The sequence below is a fragment of the Pagrus pagrus genome (genome assembly GCF_965226575.1).
Source record: "Pagrus pagrus genome assembly, chromosome: 24".
Taxonomy (NCBI): domain Eukaryota; kingdom Metazoa; phylum Chordata; class Actinopteri; order Spariformes; family Sparidae; genus Pagrus; species Pagrus pagrus.
In genome coordinates this window covers 14696413-14723970 of record NC_140206.1, presented here as the reverse complement: position 1 = coordinate 14723970, position 27558 = coordinate 14696413, and the positions used below count along the sequence as shown (strand labels likewise).

Below are 27558 nucleotides of genomic sequence, written 5' to 3'. Positions count from 1 at the left end.
TGTATATATATATATATTTAAAATTTAAAAAAAGAAAATAACAATAGTGCATACAAAAGAAGCCCATTTTCAAATAAAGAGGTGCATCTCTACACCTGTAAACAGAGACAACAACACACCTGGATCAACTGGAAGTAAATGAAAGCCTTTTAAAAGACACCAGATGGGTTTAGCACTTTGTTTCTCGTTAAATTAATCTCAGAGGAGCGTTTTGAAAGGATCTCAATTGAATGACAGTTTGAGGAAACACAGCAGCTTCAAGTTTGTATTATCAAACACATCACACCCAAGAAATATTCCCCATCCTTCAGCTTGTGGATATTAACATGTTTTCCCAGTGAAGAGTACATTCTGTCCTTGATTTAAAGTACAGTAAGTTCACGGTGATGTCATAACCTAAACCCCACTGAGACTCTGGAAGGACCTCATGGTGATGAAAAAAAAAAGCAAAGGCAAAGTCAGTTATTCAAAACGCCTTCTTTGCACAGCGTTTCCCCCTGGATGCATTTAACAGCAGCGCAGCACCACGGCTAAATGATTTGCTTCTATACGAGTCTCCATAAAGCGCAATAAACTCGCTATCTCTACTTAAACGGTGCAATATGTAATCATTTTAGATGAAAACATCGATGCATCAACAGAATGTGAAGAAATAACAGTTTTGATGTCATGACAAAGTTAGCATGCTAACTAGCTAGCCATGGCCCGTGGTGGTCAGAATGTTATGTGCTAGCAGCGTATGTAACAAAAATCCCCAAGCTCACAGTTCGGACCACCAGCTTCATGGCTAACTGAGCTAACTAACTAACAATAGCTACATTCCACAGCAGTGGGAGGTTATTCTTTTGATTTGCTGCCCGCCTATGTTTTGAGGATTAGTTAGACAGGATGCCATTTTTTACATGTTGCACCTTTAAAGAAGCAAGAGTCAGGGAAGGTCGGCCATTGCCACCATTTAGTCTGTTAGTATCCTATTCGTCTTTATGCATTGTTTGTAATTTAGCTAAATGCAGAGAGATAGAGCATATATCCAGAGCATCAGATATCTTAAAGGTACACTACACCCTACTTTCTAAAAATGCTGAATATGTTGTTCGGGATCTGAGACGGCATTGGAGGTAATAACGACGCCGAATCGACATCTGGGACGGAGAAAGGGACAGGGATGGGATGTTACGATGATGTGTTAAGTTTGCAACCCACCGCCGGGAGATTTACAAGGCAGCTAGCAGCAGTTAGCAGCTAACTGAAAGAACAACAGCAGAGGATTGAATCAGCTGCCACATAACAGAAAGAAAACAAATGTTGTTACTGTGTTTTGCCATTGTTTAGAGCTCTGGATGTGTAGCATGTGTAGAACGTCACACTGGACGCCATTGCTGTCCTGTCACACGCCTGCTTTGCTGGCGGAATGTGGCATGCTATCCAAAATCACATAATGGGTTGCCATCATACCGTCATTATTTTTTTTTCAGTGTAAATAAACAAACGCAGTTTATAGAGTGCACTCTTATGTGATCTCTGTGTAAAAAGGGCCACGGAGAGTTTTTATGTTTGGCAGCGGATGTGACTGGGAGTTCTTAATGCGAAGCAGGCATTGGTTTTGGCTGATTCATTGGCATAATTCTCAATAACGTCCACATTTTCAACACATGTTCATTAAAAAACGAATTTCAAACACATTTCAACTTATGTATTTATTTCAGATAGAAAATGTGAATGTAATTTTGGCTAGTGTTGACAGACCAACACTATAAATCCCTGTACACTTAGCTTGTTAATCAAATTATATATATATATTTCTTAATTTTCAGATGAGTTTGTTGAACTGGTTGGTAAGGAAAAGAAAGATTGGTGACGCTTTGATGACAGAGGGGAGGCAGGAATGTTGTGTTCTGAATGTGAAATATGAATTTTTTTCCTGTGTAGATTGCTTAAGTACTTCCACAGCCCTTCTCGTGTGAACGGACGCGCAAAATATTGGTGCAAAATAAAACACACACACATATTTCAGCACCGCTGCTGTTAAAATTCCCAGGGGAAACACTGCCTTCTGACATTTTAAAGCCTCTATAAAAGTGATATATGAAAAGGAACATTATGAACTGAAGTTGTTTTTATGTACAAGGTAAGGGGAGATTATTATAAACTAGAAGCAGATAGGTCTTTTATTTTGATAGAAACACAGCACTGTTCATTTTAATCTCTTATTTTCGTTCTGCATCAGAAGGTCAATGAAGGAAAAAAAGTGGTAACACATATCTATAAATCTGAACATGATTCTTCACTATCTTCTGAAAAATATAAACATCCATACTCTGCAGAGAGGTCTTTTCTGCATTTACTGCATGTCACCATTAAAAGACATTCTAATATCCTGTAAAAATGAATCACGTTGGAGTGATTAAGTTATTTTGCAATCATTTTCTCATTAAAACCGACTTTGAAATTTTAAGTTAAACATTTGTAGCATAGAATAAAAACTGTTTTGTCAACACGACAGCAGCAATATTGTGAAATTGTATGCTGGTTCAGATACTATGATTGCATGTTTCCCAGCTTGATAAGTTATAATTCTTTTTGGTACAGTACAAAGATATTCTAATAATGCTCTTTATTTTGCAGAAACTACACTTAAACGGATGCTAACAACTAAATAAAAAGTACTAACAACTTTCTTGCCCACTTTCTTTAACCAGGACAAATGGATAGAATGGATGAAAACAGCTACTGCACAGTTCAATCAGTTTGTCAGTGATAACATATAACCATGACACCAAGTTAAGCACTTGATATATTGGCAGTAAGAAGTTGTATTTGTCTAATGCAACTCTTGCATTAGCACCACTTGGTCTCACTGTAAGGCATGTTATGAACCATTTGAACTCCATGATATGCCAATCACAGATGGTGCAGCATACATACAAAAGACAAATGACTTTATAAAAACATGTCCGACTCACAGAGTCAGATGATACCAGAAATATTCAGTGGAGAGCCAACGCTAAGCACACAAGCTAACACACGCTGTCATCTCTCATAGAGAGTAAAGTGGTAGGCTAAGTTACCCTTACGCTGGCAAAATAAAGAAAAAGAAAACATTAGCGTTATTGTTTAGCTTGATGGCTAGAAGTGCTGTGATTAAATGGTCCACGAGTACAGTGATTTAACTGGTAAACAGAAACGTTTTGGATTTTAAGCAAAGTTGTCAAGATTGAGGAGTGTGTGCTGTCTAGAATAACTAACTCTGGTAGCCGGTAACAGGAGGTGGGGCAGGTCTTAAGGGTAAAGTAAACTGTCTCCCAATTTAGGTACCTTGTAAGAATCGCCTGAATGCGTCATTACACAATGGATCATTGAGGTGAAATCGGCATCTGCAGTCTATTACACCAAATTTAGTCTATAATAGTGGACCAAAGAGGATTTAGCCCCTTAAAGGAACAGATCGCTTGTAAAGTAATATTCAATACCTATTCAGCCCTATGCTGGTGGAAAGTCAGGTAAAGCTTTGCAGCTTCACAGCAAAACAGCGTAGCAGCATTGTCCTAAACAACTGACGCAGATGGGGACTGGCATTAATACGGGGTTTTTAAGATGGGGGGCATGCTAAATTTAGCTTAGCAGCTACAGTGAAGATTTAAAATCAATTTGGGATATTGGGGCTTCCAGAGACTTGGATTACACCGGGAAGCTATTTGGAGCCATTTTATGTCTATTTTTCTGTTGTTTTATAACTTCTGAAAGAGAAGTAAAAAAACAACAACATTATTTTTCTCATATGGTGCATTGTTGCAGCATCCCTTTTCACACCGTGTCTTAAACGCTCCGTTGTGAGACATCTGGCCTCTGTTCAATCATTGGTGAGAGCTGCACATGTGCATTACTTAACGGGCAGCATGTAGCCAATCAGAGACAGAGTAGGCCGGGTCATGCAGAGCAAGGTAGTGTGATCTAAAAAAATGCCGCTACAGCAGTAGCAACTGTGTGTCTGCTGACTGACTGGAGTGTAAATGTTTTGTAACATATATATAAATATATATATTTATATAACGCCTGTCACATAGTGACGCACAGAAGTTACGGAAGTAAATGTTTTGTGGACTATGAAACCTCACTCGACTTTCCATCAGCATGGGAGAGAATAGATAACGTCAGAATTTGCATTTTTGGGTGAGCTTATCCTTCAACTGGGACCTGTGGCGTTAACTCTAACCTCGACCCTCCCCTTTGCCACACCTGACTGGCTGACCAGCATCCAGTGTTACATCACCACTGACCATTATCAGGTCATATGATCCTGGATGATGTCAGTGATTGGCTGCTTTGGCTTCTCAGTCAGGGGCAGTACAGGGCCGTAGGGGAGAGCTGAGTTGTTGGTGGGGAAGTGGCGGGAGGGCAGCGATGAGGTTTTGGCAGGGCTGCACACACGTTTGAAGCGCTGGGGGGGCAAAAAAAAAATCACAGTTAGTTGATTATTTTTCAATCTTCATTACTGAGAAAAATCTCTTTTAAAAAAAAAACAAAAAAACAACCTTGCCTGAGTTAATCATTTATAATCAGTAGCACATGGTACTTAATTAATTAAAAAGAGTTCTTGTGTAACCTGTGGCAGGGTTCCCGGGGTGGTGGCCAGGGCATAGATAGCCCAGATGGGAATCAGGGAGACGGAGGAAAACGTAAGGACCCAGCCCAGTACGGTGGCCCAGGTTGGAGCGACCAAACCTTTGCCCAGGCTCAGTGGAGACCACTGCACCACGGAAAACAGAAAGGTAGCCTGTAGGAGATGGAAAGAAGGAGTGGGTCAGTTAGTCTTTGCAAGTACAATCTGAATCAATTCATGTTGACATGCACGTTAAGGCAGTTGATGTTCATACTCTCGTCAGGACTTGACTGTGTCCTGTTGTCCCAGGGATGATAGAAAACGTGTTTGGGACAAACAGAGATCTTCCCAGGAACGCCTCTTGGATGAAAGTTTTTGTTTTTGTATGTGTATATCTATAACTATCACTTTGTAAATGACAAACTTGAACCGAGCGCTGACTTCAAGGGAGTTACTATAGTTACTATCATTGCTGGCTGCTCATTGGGAGACCTGCAAATAATTTGGTGCGTAAAAATCCAAAAGGATGCAGAAAACTCGCTATAGACAGGAGACTCACCCCATTTTTTCCCTGATAATGTTACACTGTGAACAACAAATCTGTGTTGAAATCTGCAGGAGGAGAGCTAATTAGCTGTTAGCAGGCGGTGGGCAGCAGCGACCTGTCTGGCTAATGGAGCTGAGAGGTAACAGAGCTAAAAACACAGCAGGACTTAACACATTTTTCAGTAAAAATAGAAAAAATGAAAATATAAACATACCAAAGTACTTCAGCTGAGTACAGTTTGAAGGTTGAAGTACTCTGAATGCTAACATTTGATAACAACTTGGTAAAGAAGCAGCATTTTTTTGTTGGGATGGTTTACATTCACCTTGGGATGGTTACAAATGTCTTTTTTGGGATGGTTCTGGAATGGTGGTGGCCAGAAGTGCAAACAGTCATTGATTGGTATAACATAAGTATGTGGACACATGGAAAGACCACACGTGTCACGGGAGATTGTGCCTGATTGACAGGCACGAGCAGGAATTTGTATGCTATCCCAAACATGCGTTTATGTGTATACTATTTCACAGAAAGCAGGCACCAAACAGCGTGACAGCACGTCAGCAGGGAAGGGGGTCACTCACAGTGCACACAGCTGGGGTCAAGTACTTCCAGCACAGCTTGAAGACAGGCAGTGGGGTGTAGCCGGTCATGTCCCTGATGTTGGCACTGAAGCGGTCGGTTCCTGTGGGCAAGAACAACTACACCATGAGTGGTTGTGGCTCGGTTTGACATCATGGTTTGGTTTATTACTTGCTTGTTGTTTTTGGTGGCGGTGGCTGACTCTGGTTAGAATACTTTTACTTTGCCAGTATCCACCACAAGAGAGGAAGGTACTAGAGAAAGGTCTTGAAAAAGAAAACATTTATCTTTATCTGACATTGAATTGTTTCTGCTCTGTAGAACAAGTGCTAGGAGTTGTGTTTGTGATACGTAGCAATACAAATAGTGACAGAAGAGTTAAGTAGTAGTAGCAGTACTTGTAGTAGTAATGGCTAGAAAGAAGGAATCAGTTATCTAAAGTAAATGAAGACACGCAAACTTGCATACTTAATCGCCCACTGCTTTTAACAGAAAGAACTAAAACACACCATTCAAAATATAGATATATACAATAATAATTATATTTTATATTTTATTTAGAGACTGAACAAACTTGATCCACTGATAAAGATCACTGGATGTGGTTAGAAGCTGTAGGAGAAGCTAGTAAAGCAAACATTGTAGTAGTTCTACATCTCAGTCAAAACAGGAAGCAGCTCTGAAAGATTGAATGGACATTTACTTGAGACAGTTTGTGAAATAACATCAACATTCACTTTGGTTTTCACTTCCAATTACGTTGTTTTGAATTCAAGGATTTAATTATAGCCTGATGTCTGATGGCTTGCCCTAGTGACATCTATTGTGTTGACACTCTATGGCTCTATATCTCAGTTATTTTGTTGGCAAATATCAAAGGTATCACAAACGAGGATGCAAGAAAATTTCCTTAAAAAGGCGTACAATATAGAATATTTAATAAAATCATCAACAGAATGTGAAGAAATAACAGTTTTGACATTAACATAAACATAACATAACATAAAATCATCCTAAAAAAGCTGCCATAGGTAACTTATCTCTGCTGCTACATACAGCACTAACTGAAGTACTGGTAGTAAAGTAGTAATAAACCCTTTTCAGACATGGAGTAGGTGGAACTGATGGCTTCATCCAGTGTTAAAGTGATGGCTATTTGTCATTCAGACACGGCTGTCTTTGACATTAATGTGCTTTACAGTAAACACAGTGTCGTACGTCGCAAGACAAGAACCGGCATGCTCGCAAATTGTTTTTTCCCCCTTTTATCTCGATTTAATTAAGTTGCTCTCGAGAAAACATGAATTGTCTTCCCTTAGATAATGAAAAACACAAAGTGTCTTATTTATAGAAGCTAAGAACCACCACGCTTTCCCCCATTATCTCAAGATCATGAGTTAATTATCTCGTTTCCTCGAGAAAGCGTGATTTGTCTTCTGGAGATAATGAATCAACCCGTTAATCACGAGAAAACAAGAAGTCCTTTCCTCGTAATCATCGTAATGATCGGCAGTAAGTTAAAATACAAGTAATTACCCTTTCTGTATGTATTCTTTGTGAGCAGGTTTTAACGTTTTGATGGCTCACTGATTGACAGTAGGTGTCCCTTTTCTAAAACAACAGAACCTGTGGAGAGAAATTCCTTCAGGAGCACATAACCAGCGGCGGAGCAGAGGAGTGTCAGTGTATGTTAGAGTCCTTAGAAAACCGTGAAATCCCACAGTCATAAAAAGAGGGGAAAGGTGCACTGGAGTCCTGACCGCTGTGTTACCCGGTCCACTTAAAAACCCCTCTCCTCCACTCTGCTGCTCCACTCACCTACTGCTGGGAGAGCCGTAAAAACAGGCTTCCTTGGTATTCATATTCACCCCCCCACACACACACTCACACACACTCTCTGCTAATCTACTTGACATATTTGTTTTCACCTGTGATAGCACTACACTGCTTTTTTTTTATATCTCACAACCTTTCTGGGTCTTAATTCTTTACCAAACACGAAATTAGTTGTCCAAATGTTTGAGAACTGAATGTACTGTCCTGATGTACATACATGGCACATTCCACCCATCTAACACTTAAACAAACAATGTTTTTGTAAATGCTCTTGAGCCCCAGGTCTGGCTGGGATAGGGGCTCCCTGGGGCCGCCAGGCTGAGACTGAGAGGCGACGGGGCCCGGGGGCTGATTTAGGGCCCGGAGGAGACAGACAGGGGCCTGGCTAGGAGCCAGTCTCCTTACAACAGTGGGTAGCTGCAGCCATGTTAATATACTGTCTACTGACTCCAAGTGGAATGCAGGAGGAGGGGAGGAAGTGGACCGTTTGACTGGGTGTGTTTATCAGATGTTAGGAACTACTTTCATTAGTGGAGTGATAATAAAAGCTCTCCGTGCTGTTCTTTCTTTATATTTTCTTTATGTCCTGAAAACAATCAGCCTGAGATTTATTAAGGCATTTTCCAATTTAGCAGAATCTGGAGTCCTATTGTCAGACTAATGAGACTCAACTGAATTTCATTAAATTCAGACATGGGATGGGAGGGTGGGTTCATTTCTACAGATAAAATGGGTTAAGAAGCAACAGGATTCAGGGTAAAAAGACAAAAACAACAAAGTGACTGTGTGAGGCTGTAGAAGAGGAGATGACAGGAAAGGAAAGGAAAGGAAAGGAAAGGAAAGGATAAGAGGGAAGCGGAGGTAAGGACAAAGGAGGGAGAGGTGAAGGAAAGGCAAAGTGAAGAGGAGAGTATAGGAGAGGTTGAAAGGAAAGAAAAAAAGGAAAGGAGGAAATGAAATGAAAGGTAAGGTAAGAAGAGAGGAATTAGGAGGAGAGAAAGAAAAAAAAACAATGAAAACAAGGAATGACAGGAGAGAAAAGGGGAGAGGAAATTAGTGTAGATGGGAGGCAAGGAAGTGGAAATTAAGGAAAGGAAATTAGAGGAGATGAGAGGAAAGGATAAGGAGAGGAAAGAAGGAAGGAGAGGAGTTGGGATTGGTACCGTAAATCCAGCCGATGGCCACAGACTGGCAGATGGCGAGGAGCAGCAGGCTGGTTCCACTGCAGGAGAAGTGGTCGTAGATCTGGAACACGTACAGTCCACCCTACATCGGGTGGAGACAAACACGCGCACAAAAGACAGAAAATGACATTATTCCATGATAAATAAGTCGGAGGATCATTTACACCACATGCACACATCCGTCCACTTACCGGCGTGACCATGACCAGTCCGAGCAGGAAGCAGACGATGCAGACACACAGCAGCAGCAGCTCTCTGCGGTGGCCTCGCCGGATCAGATGAGGATACAGGTCAGACACCGACGTCATCAGGGCCTCCAGGCTCACAAACTGAGTGACAGAGGGGACGCGGGGTCGATACCTTTTACATGATACTACATCAATGCCAGCAAAAGTAATTCATCATAGTCGTGTGTTCGTCTCTACCTGTGTGTCCAGTCCCAGCATAATGATCATGAGGAAGAAGCAGACAGCCCAGAGTTGGGGTACAGGCATCATGGCTACAGCTCTCGGAAAGGCGATGAAGGCAAGGCCCGGCCCTGAGGGGACACGCCACCAGAGGAAAAACATGATGAAAATACATGTTTGTCAAACATATAATGTGAAATAGTAGTATTGTCTTGATTTTATCAGACCCAGGTATTATCGTTAGTTGATAGATTTTCTTAGTACAACCGAGTATGTATGAATACAGAAAATGTTTAGCCACACGAGGAGGTTTCTGTGTAAAATAAAGGAAAATATAAATATTATAAATATTTGCATTTGTAAGAAGAAGGCTGTATTTAAGTCAGTGGCGTGGCCTTTTCTTTGGGACTATTTTCAGCTGCGGAATAATACAGATGAAAGGTTTCTGGACATTTATGGAGCTCTATGGCACAGAGGAATGAGTTATTTCAGGCTTTGGACACACAGACGATACTCGCTGGTAGGATCAATTCATTTGTTGACTTTGGTCTTATACGTTTTTGACAATAAGACAATAAAAAGTTTTTGACAATGTTTTAAGTGGCTTAAAGTGACACAGTGACATTAATTTGCTGTCACAAATTAGGTGGCACTCCTTTAAATCATCTACTGATGGTATTAATTATCATTTGTACATTTTTTATTTTGGTGATATATTAAGTTCTGCGTCTGTATGCACAGATTCACTCCACTTTAGCGTTAGTGGGTCCTCTCATTAGCTGATTTTGTAACTTTAATAACATTTAAAACGCTTTTTTTTTTTTTACTTATTATTGATAGCAGGAAGTGCTTTCTCATAAAAAAACCTCCTGACTAGCATGAACTTATTTTGTGTGATTACATTTTGCTGTATCACTTTTTTTTTTTTCCAATGAGGCTTAGCTGGAATGCGGGACCTAGCAAAAACCCAGCCTCTGTGCCACCCGTGCACCCAGGGAAGCCTTTATCTAAGACTGCTGTGGCATGTGATAATACCTTCAACTAAGCCCTACAATTTTTAATCTTGCCTTGTTCTCATACTTCTAGATTAATTTTAGGTAAGGTCAGCATGAAGTACTGCAGTGGATTAATTCATTAGCTAAAAAGTTTAGCTTCTTGAGAGGAAAAAATCCTGGTTCAATCACCAACGCCGTTTTTTTTTTACCTGACTGGGCCACGGAGGATATGTCCACGCCCTGCTCCTCAGCCATGAAGCCCAGCACGGAGAAGATGGCAAAACCAGCCAGGAAGCTGGTGAAGCTGTTCAGGAGGCACAGGAGGAAAGAGTCCCTGGAAAGCCACACATACACAAAATATAAGAATTTGGATTTTACAGTTCAGAAAACGTGACACAAAAGCCAAAGAGTAGCAAGTGCCTTTAGCTGCACTGGCTTTGTAACAGAAACAAGTGAGGGCTTGATCTTGGTCTTTGGCCTTGTGTTGTACAGCTCTGGCCTGTTACTGTAAATACACATTAAGAGTAAGGCGCTCTTCCTATGTGTGTGTGGGAGCACCAGAGTGTGGGAAACATGGCAGCGAGGGCTTTTCTTTTGAGGTGTGGCTGTGTCAGTGTGTTTTCTCTGACCATTCCAGCCATTCCTCGTGGAAGCCATCTGACCGGTGGGAGCTCACATCGTACATTTCAGTGAACACGGTTTGTCTGGAGTGGAGTGTGAGGAGATGCTGAGTGGCTAAGGGACGGCTGTTGTGTGTTTCGTGCATGACAAAGTGTCTCACTTATAGCAGTCATTGTTGTATTTGTTGTAACTGCCAAGGGCTGTGAGACTTCCCAAACAGATCCCATATGAGAAAAATATCTGGGTACCTGCATCCATCCATACCTACAGAGAGAGACAGAGAGAGACACAGAGGGACAGAGAGAGACACAGAGGGACAGAGAGAGACACAGAGGGACTTATTTGGACTAAAGTAAAGCAAAAATATACAGGCAATATTTTATCAGACCATTACATTTCATTATGGTGATAATGATGCTCAATTTTGACCTTTAGTCGACTAAGCAAAGTTTAAACTGCCAGTCAAATGTCTGGGCAATTAGTCGACTAATCAGGACTATCCATAGTTAACTCCCATTCACTATTCTGTTAATGTGTGGACATATGAAGTACTAGGGGTGTCCTTGGTCTGCAAAACCAGGGTGCAGATGAAGATAATAATCTGTGTTTCATTGTAGTTTTGGCGTTTGCTCCTGTATCCTGACAAACACCAAATATATCTGTTTCTAATTCAAACGTCTTCAAGTATATTCAGCAAAAATGAAATGAAAATGAAATCAACTTATCATTTTATCCTATATGAGGAAATAATGTGTCTCTTACTAGCTCCCATTAATCAAAACTAAGGGCACGGGGTCTGTTATATCTGTTTTTTGTGATGAGAAACACTATCTTCACTATTTCGGGAGTAGAGACTGTCTGTGCATGGGGCGATGCTAAGACAAGAGTCCACAATTGTTTCCTAGACCTGACAATACACCTTCTCACCTGACAGGTTAGGCCCCCTGACTGTAGGAGCTGCTATACCACCTGGAAGAATGACTGGAAGAATTTCTCCAAAAGAGAGTTTTTTTTAGTGGCGCATAGTCTAAACACATTCAAAGCATGTGTGTGTTTGTGTGTGCGCCTGTACCTGTGGGTCCGCCAGGCGGGTGTGGTTGGGCTTGAGGTAGTAGATGATGCCCTGGGTCGCTCCAGGCAGGGTGGCACCGCGCACCAGCAGCACAAACAGCATGACATATGGGAAGGTGGCTGTCAGGTACACCACCTAGAATGTACACAGTGAGCGGGGGGGATGTGGTCAGGACGCCAGGGAGACAGGAGGGACACGTCTGTGATGTCCTCAAACAGAGCTAAAATACTACTAGAGGGAACCCTGGAAAGTTGGAGTCTTAAAAACTTGTTGACGGATGGTGGCAGTGACACAACAAACAAGCTCTACAGAATTACTGCAGTGCCCAGTCCCTCATTTCATTTACTAGCCATATGAAAGAAGAAGATTTATGTTCTGTTTTCCGCTTTGCCAACAGTCAGTGTTTTGGTATTTCCAAAAAAAGACTTCCTGTTGCACAAGTTTATGCTACTAGATGTGGCCTGGTTTAGAACAAATTAAAGGATTTCTCAATATCTAATCGTAAATCTCTGAAGAGTAATCATTCAATCAAATGACTTCCTTCATGGCCCTGTGTGCACATTCTCTTCACTCAAAGCGGAAACAGATCACTTATAATGAAAGGTACTAAAGTATAAAAAGTAATTGGAAAATAAGGCCTCCAGTAAAACAACATTTCCTGGTCGATACTTCCTGCACCAGTACTTTCTGATCACCTGGGAACTATTAGGACTACAGTTTCTCTACTGAGTGCTGAGTGTAAAAACTGCATCTCAAACAAATCAAGCCAAGCTTTCTACAGAGTTCTTGAGATCCGGTGAAAGCTCAGGTAGGAATACGCAAAAAAAGCAGGTCTTAGAGCGAGGAATGTTTTATCAAGACTCCAGCAATGCGCCGCAAGCATCTGCTTCTTTTCTGCTGAAAAGCCTTCGCGCAAGACACTGAGACGCTACCGGTTTCATGCACACTGCTGTTTATCTGACCTTGGGATCTCTGCTGTCTGAAGACTCAGGCAAACAAAAAGAGGATTCTGATTTTGATTTTGATTACTCTAACAGTACCCCTTGTCTATTTGGGGGATAATCATGCTCTAAATGTTGGAGCTACAGTTCCCATAATGCTTTGTGAGATGTTCTTATGGATTCAGTGAGTTACACTGTGGGCTTGCGCATGAGTTCTGTCATTTTACTTGTCGAGTTTACTGGTTTTTATATTGGCTTATTAGCCAAATTAGCGATAAGCAGTTTATTATGTTTTAGCTATCACTGGATTACTTTGTAAATGTGATGTTAAAAGTCATCTGTTTATTTATATTCTTAACTGCTTTACATACTTTTAATACATACAGAGATAATATCATTATAAAATGTGAACCTGTAAATATGTGCACTATGTCTGTGTGCTCAGATTAGACCTATTTATAGTTTTAGATGGAAATCTTCTTTGACCTCATGAACTTTCCATCACAGCCACTGTTGTAACCTCAGGCTGATAAGCACTGCAAAGCCACATTAACTGACTTCCTGTTGTTCTCAAAACGCCGGCATGCACCTGTCCCTGTCAACCGCCGCTAAACGTCCTTGCTGCAGCTAGGATGATGGTGAAATATTCATGTCAAATCTATTAACTAAAAGGGTAATTCCACCAGTTTAACACATTAAAGTGTGTTTACAGGTGTTGGGGAGTACTGCTGCATATGTGACAAAAACAAGTCTGAAGCCTTTTGTGGCTCAAGAGGAAGCTGCATGTAATCTGATAAATTGTCTCCATTGATTTCACTAAGTGGTGGTGCATTGTGGGTATTATAGGCACAATGTTTTGAAAAGCAGTCCACTTGTCTAGCATTGCACTCCTATAACACTGCTGGACTCATTAAGGACAGTTTGACTGAACCAGAGATATCAACTTCTGTATTTCATGCATTCTCTTTCCTTTTTAAAACCTGGTGCATACATTACCCACAATGCAACTTAGCCCTTGAGTGACATCACTGGAGGTAATTTATGAGATTACACGAACAAAAGGCTTCATGCTACTTTTTTCACATTCACAGTTGTACTCCACAAAGACCTGTAAACATGCTGTAATGTGTACAATTGGTGGAGTTACCCTTTAAGAAACCAGCCAGGAGACAACCTAGAAGCTGTGATGTCCCCAGACAAATAGGCAAGGCAGTTGTCATCCTGCATCGTGATGGTGTTGCTGTGTTTTCTGCTCACCTTTCCAGTGGACTTGACTCCCTTCCAGACGCAGAAGTAACAGATGAGCCAGACGACGGCCAGACACAGAGCCAGCTTATAGCTGATTGGACCCAGCTCGTCTAAATTGCTGGAGAGACGGAGCACCTCCCGCCTGGCGCACACAAACTGCTGTTAATGCATGATCAATACCACAAAAAACACTGATGAGAAACCAAGGATGCTACACTCACTCCCAAAACTCCATGACAGGGGAGGTGGCGTTCTCAGGCAGGCTGCTCACATTGCCTGTCTGATTGTGGTTAAACAGGACACAGGACTCTGCAGGTGAACACACACACACACACAATACATTCTAATTACCCCTTTAGGTTTACACAGCTGCCTCAAATTGCAAAGAGGACGTCTCTACTGACCGGTGTTCCATGTGTTGTTACAGTGCGACCAGGGCAGCTCCGCCTGGAAGCTGTAGGACAGGTAGAAGAGAGCCCAGGCCAGGATGACGATGTAGTACACACAAGCGTGAAGGATCGTCACCTGGCTGGCATAACCGAGACCTGCACAGACATAAGGAGACGCAAGACACACAGATATAAGGCGTGATCGCTGGCTGATGTACAGCAGGATAAACACAACCAGATATGTGGCAGTGACACAAATAAATCGCCTTCAAAGCACTCATGCACAAATAATCTATTATCACTTCCAAGTCACTTGAGTTTCAAATGAAAGCATCCATTGATTGAGACACTCCACTTGCAGCCCACAAAGACGTACGTCTTTATTAAGAATGAATGATGGTCTTATGATGCATCGAGTGGGTTTGAGGGTGTGGGCTGGAGACAAATAGCTGTTTGTGGTACCCTCTAATGAAATTCAAGCCATTATCTGATGACGCCACATGAAATGTGCAAACCAGGATGTCTGTATAGAACCACATGTGCCAGAGGCAGTGCTGCACAGTCTCTGCCACAGCAGAGTTTGTCCCTGTGCTAAACACATGGCCTTCACACGACTAGCTGTCAACAGAGCATTGGTAACACTGTGAGCATGTGCAAATGTGTGTGTGTATCTGCAGGCCATATGGACCGAGGGGCAGAGCAGCACATGTTGGCACACTCATAAATATTTGTCAATGAGTAGGGTGAAAAAACAAAGCAGTATGGAGCACACACATATGTGTTTCCCAGGTGGTCCGGCTAGCATGCTATTGGCGTTAGCTGCACCTGGACATGAGAATGTCAACGCCTGCTTTACAAGAGCTTTGAAACGGACAAAATGAGTTTAACTGGAACATTTTGTCTCCTGTAACCTCCTTGGGCCTCCTGAACGGCTGAACTGCATGGTAGCCAAGTGGCAAAAGTGAGTTCTTGTCGACTTAAAACTGGGCTGTTCTTGATAAAGGTCCAAATATCAAAATTGAAGAAAAGAATCTCACCACAAGATGATTTTAGTAGCTGTTCTGGCTATTCTCTCTCAATCATATGACCAGATTTTTATAAGCAGATTAAGTTTGCCCAGTTGTCATGGAAGATCATGTAACATAATGAAAAGCTCCAGCACAGCAGCTAAATGATCTTGTGGTGAGACTGTCTACAGAACTCCTGTTTTCAAAGTCGAGAACAAACTTTGAACATCGGCTTTTAAACATTAAAGCGGCTCCAGGGAACTTTCATTTTGTGTTGATTCTGGCGGCCCCTGTGGACAAAGGTGGTAAAGCACTCTCACTTTGTGTCCAAAGATCTTGATCTGGCTCGAATGTGCATTTGTTTTAAAAGCGGGTGAAAGAAAGAGGCAGTACTAGGTTTTGTAATTATCTATTCGTGGCTACGTAATATAAAAAACTGTAAAACAACAATGGTGAAACAGAGTAAACTTGTCTTACTGCCGTACCACCGGACGACAACTGGCAGCTTCTTTCCTCAGTCTTATTAAGGTAATATGAAAACGCCAGGCCTGGGATAGCAGGTTAGCATGCTAACTTCTGTAGATGCCTCCTCAACACAATAGATGGACGTCTTTGATACAACACCAAAACTTTTCTTCCTTCACATTGATAACTAGTTCATTTTCTAGTGTCGTCATCTATAATTCTTACATGTTGTGCCTTTAAACATCAACCAATCACAGCTCAGTCAGTCAACATATGGCAGCATGGATATCATCTAATGTTGTTTAAAGTCCTATAATTTACCCATTAATCAGTCATTGAGCTGTGTCTCTGCATAAATACAGCTGGACAGGTTGGTGGATCGAAGTCCACCACTGTGTCTTTACTAATGAGCGGTCCAGCTTGATATCCAGAAGAAAACTGAAAACAAAGAGTCTGCTGTATGGGTTTACTTTATGACTTTTCTTGATACTTCAATGTTTCCGCCATCCTAATGTTTAATGGTAAACCAACTTCCATCTCTGAAAGGTTTGGATCATCTGTGATAAGTTTATTTCTCTGAAAAATCATGACATTGATCTGAGCAGGTTCTGTTCCACCGGTTTCATTGTGTGCTGGTTAATACTTAACTAAAATCCTTTGTTTGGATAGCAGGATGATATGAAAACAAGAGTGTTTCTGTTGGCAGGCAGTGAGCCTGTTGCCTTCTGAACTTTTAAATTGTTTGATACGCAGACTGAAATTCAATATGGTCTGAACACGCAAGCAGCTGGCATGGCACGACAAAACTTCAGATTGCAGTCGGACTTGCTTTTATGTGTTTCTGCAATGTTTTGTATTGATGTCGACAAAGTAATGGAGAGAAAGATCAGGAAAAAAGACAAGGGGAAGTAAAGGAGAAAGTAGAGGGCAGAGGAAGTGAGAGTTAGAAGAAAGGAAATGCAGTCGAGCAGGGAGGAAAAGATGGAAAAGAAAACAGTGGCAGCAGGCAGGTTTAAAGCCCCGAGGCATGCCACCTCAAACCAAAAGCCACTATTACACTGCAGCTGTCTCCATGTGTGTTCAAGCCTTACCTTATCGCTGTGTTTTAGCTTAATCTTAATTTAATTGCTTTGCAAATATATTTGTCAGCTAGCACTGGGCCGTATGACCACAAAAACACTCCATAACTGCTAGGACTAGGCAACAAAATCAAAATCAAACAATATTTTTGACAAAATACCAATATGGTGACAATACTATAGGGATGACAATTGGTACTTTGACAAAATATACCAGTCCCCTTACATATTCTACATTCACATACAGTAACACTCCATTCAACATCAGTTGGTGCACCAAAATATGGCAATGTGAAAAATATAGCAATAACGAATAAGAACAACAAAAGAATAACGAAAATAGTCGTTAGCCTGGGCACACGTAACAATATGTAATGCAACACAACAACAACAGCACAATCTGCATCCAAAAATAGTCTACCGATGACCTAATAAGATAGGGGTACCTCCGAATAATGGGCAGATAGTCCTCCAGGCGCTGACCCCTCCCAGGCTAGTGAACTGTCCCAGTGAGGTCTCCATGAGAAACAGGGGGATGCCGCACAGCACCAGGAACAACATGTACGGTATGAAGAACACACCTGAAGAACACACAGAATGAATGAAGGTGCTGTTAGTGTGAGAACCTTCAGGGATTACAGTCAGTCAATTATCTAACGCTGAAACCCCATTTTATTATTATTGAAATCCAAACTTAATCTTTACACTGCTAGAGAACTTAACTTAAACTCCATTCCCAGTTCTCAGATGGAAGAAAGAAAGAGGAAGAAGATAAGGACAGATGATAGACAAGGGCAGAATTTACATCACACATTTTAGCTGAACCTTTCTCTCTTCCCTCCCCTCCTCTGCTCTCCCACACGATTTACCTCCTCCATTCTTGTAGCAGAGGTAAGGGAACCTCCAGACGTTTCCCAGGCCGATGATCTGCCCCGCCACGGCCAGGAGGAACTCAGCCTTGTTGGCCCACTGGCCTCTGGCTTGCAGGCCGTCTTCTTTGACGACTTCTTTCCCGTTGGGGAGGCTCCCTTGGTGGAACTTATTCAGCAGCGAGTCTCCTTGCTCTGGAGGCATTTTGTCTACCATCACTGGTTCTGGCAGAGACACACACACACCCCTGAGGAAAGACAAAGAGAAGAAATGTAGAGAAAAGTTAAGGGGCAGGCACCCGAACCAATACAATCCCTCAAGCGACAGATAGGTAACTTATTGTATAAAAGGAAGAGAGAGCGCAAATAAAGGTTCTCACATCTTCACAGCCGGGATTGAGTAACTAGAGTTTGGGTGTATTTTCTGACAGTTGGTTTGGTCGCCTCACTTATCTGTGATGTGTGTCTCAAGGACAGACTTACGTGGGTGTGAGTCCCTTATCTGTACCTCGCAAGCACGCTCAAGGACTTAAAACGTCGATTTCAGAATAGCTCCCGCTATTTTCTCACTATTTCACGAGAAAAGAAAAAAAAAGTAGCTCGAAGTACATCTTTTTCTATTCATGACTTTAATTCAAGAAAGACTTTATTGACAGTCTGACCTAAAACCGGATGACAAAGATTACATGACAACAATGTCTACTTAAAAGGGCGTCTTTGTGCATTGTAGTCCAACTCTTTGTTGGTAGTGATCTGCTCACACTTCTAATGTCATCTCATGTGGTATTATTGGATGACTTTATGGTGCATTTAGTACCAGACAGACATGTTTAGCTGTGATTTGTCTTTCTGTCATACAAACCCTGTACATGTCCACTCTTTCAAGATCATACCCCTCAGTTATAACACGGTTGGGGGGGGAGGTTGCTGCACTTGCTGCAGATGTGGCAGCAGGAGAACTTCTTTGCCTGATAGTTGGGACCATGACCTCAGTCCCACTCCTTCCTCCTCTTCCACATTGTCCCCCTGCTGTGCCGGCTGACACACAATACCAACGCAACGAGCACAAGCCAAACTGGCACTCAAGTGACGAATAAAAATAGCTTGAATAAAGAGGATAATGACATTGCAGAAACACACGGGCTAATTTATAGGTACGTCTGTCCCCTAAATTGAAGGCTACACATGTAACCGTCTCGTAAGAAAGGCAGCTACGCTATCTGTGAGGAAATTCAGGCAGGCGTGGTTCGAGGCTCGAGATGCTCTGTAATTGATGTCTCACGCGTAAAACCGCCAAACTGTACTTTAACCTTGTCCAGGTATGTCGTGTGAAAGGATAAATTGCGGAGAATTCGACGTTACGTTGCCTACCTCTGCGTTTCCTGTAGGTCTCTACCTCGCCGCCACCCCCGTGTCCGGGTGGTCGAATGGTTTGTTCCGGGCTGTGTGTGTGGAGCGGCTGGTGCAGCGCGAGCCTCACTCCAGAGACGTTATGTTGGGAGATAGAGCACCCCGCGCGTGTTTACTTCCCAGCAACGAGCGGGTTATGAAAGGACCCAGGAGATGATGTTACAAAACAGCGAGTTATTAATAATTTCAACAAAAGTTCTGACACGTACAGTGTATATTAGTAATGGAGCTTGAGACTTGTTATTAAAGTTACCTTCAACGTCATGATTTTAGACACTTTGACACGGCTGATGAGGATATTACAGTAGAATCGTGACTTTACTTCCGTTATGTATATTTCAACCTGCTGCTTTAAGTCGTGACGCCATCACGCACAGGACCAACAGGAATTTCAGCATTAAAGGTGCACGGTGTAGTTTTGGGGAAGACTGACACTAATCGGAAGAGAAAGATCTTCATTGGATGATTTTTTTTTTTTTTAATCCCTTAACAAACTGAACAAACAACCACAAATAACTGCTTAACAAAAATGTCACAAAATCAAAAATTGTCCTGGATCTGTCCCCTCCATTCAAGTTTCGTGGGGCTGAAGTAGATGGGGACCGCTTTTGAAACAACAAAACAAAATTCAATACAGCTCTTACAGTGTAATTCAAGTGTGAGCCCAAATTGATTTGAAAAGATGTTAATTACATCCTCGACAAACGGTTGTGCACCCACTTCAGACAGGGTATGCTGAGCTGTTAGCTTAGCAGCTACAGTCAAAATTTCAGACTTAAAGGAGCATTATGTAGTTTTGGGGAATACATTTAATCAGAAGAGAAAGATGTTCATGACTGGTTTTTTTTAATGACTAAACAAACTAAATAAATAAACTCTTTGTTTTTGTGACTGAATAAACAAACTGACCTTAAAGGACAACACAGTTTATACTGTTTTACTTTGTTTATATGTGGCGGACCCTGCCACATTTCTAGCCTCTAACAGTGCTCTGGGGACCTTATTTTCCTCTGAGAACAGCTTGTTTATTCACTTATGGAAAAAAAATATTTCTGAGTTTATATTATTACCTCATTAATATTATAAAGTTATTATAAAGAGTTTGAAACCACGTAGTGCCCCTTTAAAAAGAGTGTCAAACAAGTCCCAGTCTACTTCAGTTCCTCAGGAGAAGGACACTTTTTTTGCTGTGAAGCTCCAGAAATGTTTTGCGGACTACGAAACTTCACCTGACTTTCCATGGGCATGGGGGTGATTAGATAATGACTGAATATTTATATTTTGGGGTGAACTTATCCTTTAATATGGACACACTCATGTGAGAATATCTCCGCACAGAGGGACCCTGTCCTGTAAATGGTCTTAACCATTAGGGCCACCTCAAGCAGCTCTCAGCAAATTTTAACGGCCTGTGTCATTGCCTGAGCTCATTCAGCTGAGCATTTACAGCCTCAGTAAAAAGTCCAGGCTCCAGCTTACACTCTGCTCCAAGGACTTCATTCAGAAAAAAACTTGCATTCCACTGTATAATCCTATTAGGTTATATTACTAGATGTATAAATCACATGCTAAAGTGGAATTCATTGTACTTGCACTTGTGGATATATGCACACTTGCATACCTGTGTTATAGGTTATGAGGGGTGTGTGATATAGCAGTGACATTAATGATAGCACACAAGTGTTCTTAATTCTCATTGCTATTGTATTTAAAAGACACTTTACCTATCGATAGAACCATATAAATTACAGTGCTTCCATCCTAATCCTCCAATACTGATAAATTCATTCACAAACAACTGAAGATTTTTTCTTTATACACATACCTCTAGGCCACAACAAATCCCAGTTTCACTTCTGCTACTTACAGTAGCTCTTATCTATTGTCTTGGCAGGTCTGACTTGATCTGCTAAAAGGGGAAAGCTGGTTTTACAGGAAACAGACTCCTGATTTGGTTTCACCATATTTTCAGTGAGGACGTTGTGTCTCCTGATTACTGTGAATGTGGGCTCCTCAGTAATTACACCTGGGAGAGGGAGTACTGCTGCCGATGACAGAAGAAGATGTTTCTTCAGATTTGGATCAAACAGATTATACGAATGAAACAAAGAAGAAAAAATATTTTTTTCAAAAATAGATTTCTAAAAACTACACGTTGCTGATTACTGTGTATCAAATGAATGGTTTGAATCGAAACAGTTTTTATGTCACCAGTGTTGAATGCATGATCGCTCAAAGATAGCGGGAACAGGACCTCTTATCTTGTTTTTAATTCTGTGGACGGAAGCTCTTTATGGATATGTTGATAAGGGTTTATGAGTGGATACCCTTTCAAATATTAAATATAATGCATTCAGATCACATGACAAAAGGCAACGATAACACAAAAGCATGCATCTATACACTCTCACACCACACCCATAACTACATACACAAGTCCATACACATAGATGCATAACAAAACACCAGTGCGCATTGGAAAAACCCTATTATCTACCGGCCTGGGTGCATATACACGTCCCCATAACTACCTCAACCGAGGAGGTTATGTTTAGGCACGTGTCCTATTGTTTGTTGGTTGGTTGAATGGTTTGTGAGCAAGATTACACAAATAAAACTACAGAACAGATACCCACAAAACTTGAATGGAGGATGGGGTCTCAGCCCAGACGGATGGAACCAGGAATTTTGTTGAACTTCTTTTAATGTTGCGAGACGGGCGGCGTTTTTCGTTTAGCAGTTATGGTCGGTTTCAAATTTAGAGCGTACAGGTATGCACTTTACTGAGTGCCATTCTAGCATTAAAGGGGCATGCTTCCTAACTTATAAAACATTTCAAATAATAATATATATTAAAATATTTAAAGCAACATTATGTAGAAATTGGTATTTTGGGTGATTTTGCTCCCCCACAGTTTCTGAGTGCAACGCCACAGTTGTAAATACAAATCCCAATTCGTCAGACATAATGTAGGCACTATCTACAAACAAAATTCATTACACCACAACAATTTCATGTCTTAAAATCTTGTATCTTGACGTAAACATGTACGTGACGATGTGATTCCCTCTTACTGAAGTTACATAGAAACATAAGGGGGTCGAAGTGGCTGAGACGGAGACGGTATCCAGCCTGTTTTCAAGACACTGTACCATCAAAGTGATGTTGAAGCTGTTATTTTAAGGTAAAAAAGTTACACAATGCTACTTTAGTTACTGCAAATCTGAGAAATGTAATAAAATCACAAAATCCGCAAAGACACTGACATTCATCAAGCTAAAGAAAAGATTTACAGACCTGTTAAAATTACACTATTTCTATGTTCGGCTTAAGTCTGCAATTAAGTCCCTCATTAAATTATGTCAAAATTTACTTTAGTCGCCCTCATTAGTCGAGAACCACCTCTCTCACTCCCCCCACCTCTTAAAGAAAAAATCTAAAAGTCAAGGGTCAAGAGTCAGGAAGTGGTAAAAAGTCTAACAATCATATACAATGCACAAATTCCTCAACTTACACGCGCACACTCCACTTAAATAGGCCTGCACATGCACAGCCTGCATATCGTCTCTTTAAATTCAGACTCTGCTTTGCCTCCCAGGGGCCAAATAAAACTCCCAGCATTAAGGGTCCTTCAATACAGTCGCCATTGTTCTGTCCTGACAAACCTGTAGCCCCTGTAAATGTGGTGCCACGGCGTGTAACTCAGACCAGCCGTAGCTGTACACAGTTTCTGCATGCTTTACGGCTGCTTTTATTGGTGTCTGGCATCCAAGACAAGGTTAGTGGGTCACTGATATACAGTGGTAGGCATTGTGAAAGTCTTCCAGCCTGCATCTATCATGTTGTAAAGCTGCAAGGTTTTTAATAGGAAGCATCTCTGCAGCAGAAAAGGAAGTGGCAGAAATTCAGAAACATGAAAACACTATATGACTATAGCACTCAATGAAATACTTGCTCGTATTACACACACTTTTTGAGTCCAAATCAAATTCAGCTGCTAGATATGAAAACTTAGAAGTGAAATTAAAGGCGCAATATGTAAGAATTGGCCATCTGTTGAATTCATACTCAAAACATACATATGACCAGACTAAACGCTATCTGTAGCTGCCGTTAGCTAGTTAGCTCAGTTGGCAGTGCATTTAGCGGTCCAGACTGGGAGCTCAGAGCACAGGAATATTGGACTGAGACAGGCAGAGGCTAGTGGGTTAGCGTGATATTTCTGCAACATAGTACATAGATGTCGAAATGACAAAACTGTTATTTTCTTTAAGGTGCAATATGTAATTTTAGTAGAAAACATTCGAAATTTAAGATGATTACTGAAGTTAGCATGCTAACCAGCTAGCCCCAACCGTTCAGAAGTTCCTGTGCTAGGTCTCCAAAGTCTAACCAAGCTAAAGTTAGCAGGAGTTAGTGGTTACTCTAGAAATATGCTATTTGTTTTGAATCAACAGGTGGTCAGTTCTTACATATTGCACCTTTAAAGTGGTTTGACCTGAGTTGGTAAGCCATGACTTGTGTTTAATCATATCAAGTTAAAGGAATTGTGGGAATTGAGGTCTTTAAGTTACAGTTATCATCCGACCCCAACGCCTGCAAGTTTTGGGATTGGTTAAAGAGATCGTCTGACAAGCGGAAGGTCTCCGGTTCACTACGGTGTCCAGCAGTGATGTCTCATGATGTCGGGTGTTCAGAAAAGATATCCGACACCTGCTCATCCACTGTAAGCCAACCGCATGGCTGCCAGCCAGATGTCTAAGGTGACACGGCTATACAAACACACTCCTATGTAGGAACACTTTGGGCTCAGAGACATGATTACTGGTCACAGACTCACCCTTCTAGTGCTATAATGACCTTCAAGTTACAAGAGCTAATGGTACGTATGGCACAAAGGGTTGCATCAGTGTAAAGACAGCCGGACAGGCATGATTTTGCACTATGACAATCTTTTGAAAAAGATATAATCTGTTGGAACTCACTGCCAGATAAAATCTTAGCAAACTATCTCTAACATTTCACTTCCAGAAGCTAATGACGTATAAGTGTAGGGTGGTATGTGACAGTTTACCTGTCCAGTCGCGTGGGTAGCAGGATAAGATTGGTGAGCACATGTTTTGGTATAGGCCTCTGTGCAAATAGGCACGACTGTAACAAACAAACACATCCTAACAAACGTTACTGGCACCGTATCAACACGATTCTGCATTCACCGCATCCGCCTGTTAGCCAAAGAATACTTTATAGCATGAAGTTCCCCCCAAAATCACAATTTTCGACATTTCTGTTTAAGAACAAGCTAAACAAACAAGAAACACTGTGCTCTAGAGGTGTTAGGTATATGAACTTTGTGAAAGCCAGGCCAGCTTCCCCCGCTTCCGGCCTTAATGCTAAGCTAGGCTAAGCACATCCTGGCTCCAGCTAGTTAACGCACAGACATAGTTGATATTAAGCTTCTTATTTTATTATCAGAAAGGAAATTAATAAACGTGTTTCCTAAGATGTTTGACTCTTCGCAAGAAAACATTTCTTACTTTTCTTTTTCCGCCAAAACGCACAAAATTACTCAGATTAATCAAGTTTGACAGCTTTACACAGGATTTAACGAAATAATTATCATTTGTTACTTGACGGATTTTCTTTTTCTTTTCCGTCCTCGGATGAGATCGGAGGTCAGGGTCGGTACGGTGCAGCGACATCGCAGCTGACTTGCTCAAAAGCACCTCGATAGTGTAAATGTTAGACAAAACAAGACCATCCGTTTGATGCTAGTCTGCTAACTTTCACATCAGCCAGGTGAGTGCAGACACGTGCACAGATAGACCCCTCTTGTCTGGTGGTAATTGTTATAGGCTATTATTTTTCAACTAACATTATGAGGAAAACATGGTCTACAGCGGTATTAACAAAAACTGACACATATCAAAACTTGGCCACTCCTTGCGATTGTCATTTATCATCAAACCAGTAACGAAGGGACGCTCACTCCTAATTACCTAGTTCACTCAGATGGCGTGTCTGCAGGTTTGGGAATATTGTGGACTTGCCAGCATCGGGTGGGGTGCATGTCATCACTCAATCTTTGTTAGTGTATTCTGATGACAACCTCCTCAGATGATTTATTACAATCGACTTCATATCTTGTTTAGGCACGTTTTATCATCAAGTACACAGACTTCTTTGGTTTTGTACGCGCCAAACTGGTCGGCTATAACTTGAAAACATCTTCAGTCAACTGCCTTCGTCCTCTCTTTTATAATAGGTCTGGTTTCCTAAAAGCAGCTCCTGGGGCATGGTGCTTTTATTTCCAACAGAGAAAGGCCCTGGTCTGATAGTAGCAGACAAACTTGTGGTTTCTTATGAACAGTACGCCATTGTGAACGCCGTTTGGCAATATTGGAGTGGGTGGGGTGAGTGCCCCCTTTTTTCTCTTGAGCCTCTGCCCCTTCACAATGTCTATGTACATCCCTGGGTGAATGTAATTCAGTACTTGGAGGATGATTCCAACCTTCACATCAAACACACGGTACGAAATTGAAGTGCCTCCTTTGAACCCTTTGCAAGTGGAGGTCCTGATGTGGTCAACATCAGACCTCTAGATCCTTACCTCCTTCCCATACTCTACTTCCCATGTCCTAAATAGGTAAACATTCCTGTGGCTTCACCCCTTTCCTCTCCAACCTGCGTGAAAAGCATACCTTGTAAAAGAGGAGTCATTTAAATGTAACCTCTGGCCTTATGTCCACACTGTACAGTGCTCTCCTGAGGCCTGTGGTAGGCCAGATATTTGCTGCTGATAATCTTTCCTGTAGATTTTATGGGAATGTTTTGAGGGGCAAGTCCCTGCATGAGTCTTATAACCACAGTTGTTTGCCCCGTGATGTGTTAGTGCTGCTTTCAGAGCAGAAATTCAAAGGTAATGTTCATTTCCTTTTTGTTGTTGTTGTTTTTTTGGTCTTGATTCTTCTTTTGTACGGGTTGTGAGTTGAAACCTGCTCCACCACCACACTTAATATGTGAGTGTTATTCTGTGCCATAAAAGTTTGATCAGCAAGGTTGGTCAGTCTGCGCCTGTGGTTAAGTGCCTCAACAAACAATTTAAAGCACTTATGAATATTTCTTTGTGTATGTGCAGCTTAAGGAGTCTATTTCCCAGTCAACATCGGAGCAGTGATGATATGGAACAATGCCCATTTTACATTCTTTCATGCATTATCAGAGGTATTTGCTCTCTACGCCACTCAAAAGGACCAATAAGTGATTGCAACCCAATGCTAACCTACTCTAGTCAATTCACAGAAGGAACATTGTTATTCAGTGTGTACAGTAAATTTCCACCTGTGGAAATGCACACTCGACTATACGCAAAATAGTGCAAATTAGCTAAGTCATCTATCACCTAATGCAAATGATCAGCCAGTTTTGCTTAGTTAGCTTAGCTAAATCGGAAAACAGCAGGAGTGCCCAAAGCAATTTTTTTTTAGGTTGTACAAAAACTGAAATGTAAAGATAACATATAAAGGTGATTTAAAAAAAATAAATAAAAATCTTTTGACAGAGCCAGAGTAGTGGGTCCTCCTTTTTCCAGACCGCATGCCAAGCTAACAGTCTGCTGGCTTGCACAGACATGACAGTCTAAAGTTCAATTAAATTTGTTAAGCTGTAAAAAAAAAAATAAATAAAAAAATAAAAAAAAAAAAAATAAAAAAAAATAAAAATAAAAAGATATAACTTTGATTTTTCAAATCCTTTTGACAAAGCCAAGCTAGCAAGTTCCCCCCTTTTTCCAGTCCACTGAGCTAACAGTCGGCTGGCTCCAGCTGCATTTAGTGTCCAGCTATGACGGTAGTATCATTTTTTTTTCATCTGACTCTTGGCAAGAAAATATAAAATATCTGCCAACATCCCCACTGGGACAGAGCGTCATATCATGCTATAACCAGCATCTCAAACAAACAAAATACACAGAGAATGTGTTTTTAAATCAGTCTGAGCATCGTTTCATGGGACGGCAGCATTTTTCTACTGATGATGAATGTTAACTACATAGTTTAAAGACCTTACATCCTGGAATAGCCACTTGATTGACCGTATAGTCTGAAATGAGCCTCCGCAATGCACAGTCATTAGGATCGCACATTATAGTTACACATATTGCTTAAGAGTTACTCAATCATAGATACAATCAAGCTGAAACACTGATATCAAAGATTCAAAGTCTCGTCCGTGTGCTGAACTTACCTCTGTTCATGTGGATTCTCACTAAGCCTTCAGTGTTGCACCTTGATGTGATGTATTATTT

The 27558-nt window shown here is 41.3% G+C and overlaps 1 protein-coding gene across 3 annotated transcripts; it reads right to left on the bottom strand.

The window, feature by feature from the left end:
• On the bottom strand, nt 1-27558 carry LOC311253355 (sodium- and chloride-dependent GABA transporter 2-like). Of its 3 annotated transcripts, XM_084347266.1 has the most exons (16): nt 19506-19545; nt 19214-19367; nt 17843-18090; nt 17420-17554; nt 14438-14578; nt 14255-14342; nt 14043-14175; nt 11845-11979; nt 10933-11036; nt 10361-10485; nt 9175-9287; nt 8941-9078; nt 8729-8831; nt 5732-5832; nt 4604-4774; nt 1-4438 (listed from the first exon to the last, which is right to left on the bottom strand). In XM_084347266.1, exons 3-16 carry the CDS (start codon nt 18057-18059, stop codon nt 4283-4285), a joined length of 1860 nt encoding a protein of 619 aa, XP_084203392.1. In that variant the 5' UTR covers nt 18060-18090; nt 19214-19367; nt 19506-19545; the 3' UTR covers nt 1-4282. The 3 variants fall into 3 exon arrangements, with proteins under 3 accessions (XP_084203392.1, XP_084203393.1, XP_084203391.1); XM_084347267.1 differs by lacking the exons at nt 19214-19367; nt 19506-19545 and adding an exon at nt 27498-27558; XM_084347265.1 differs by lacking the exons at nt 19214-19367; nt 19506-19545 and adding an exon at nt 18705-18925.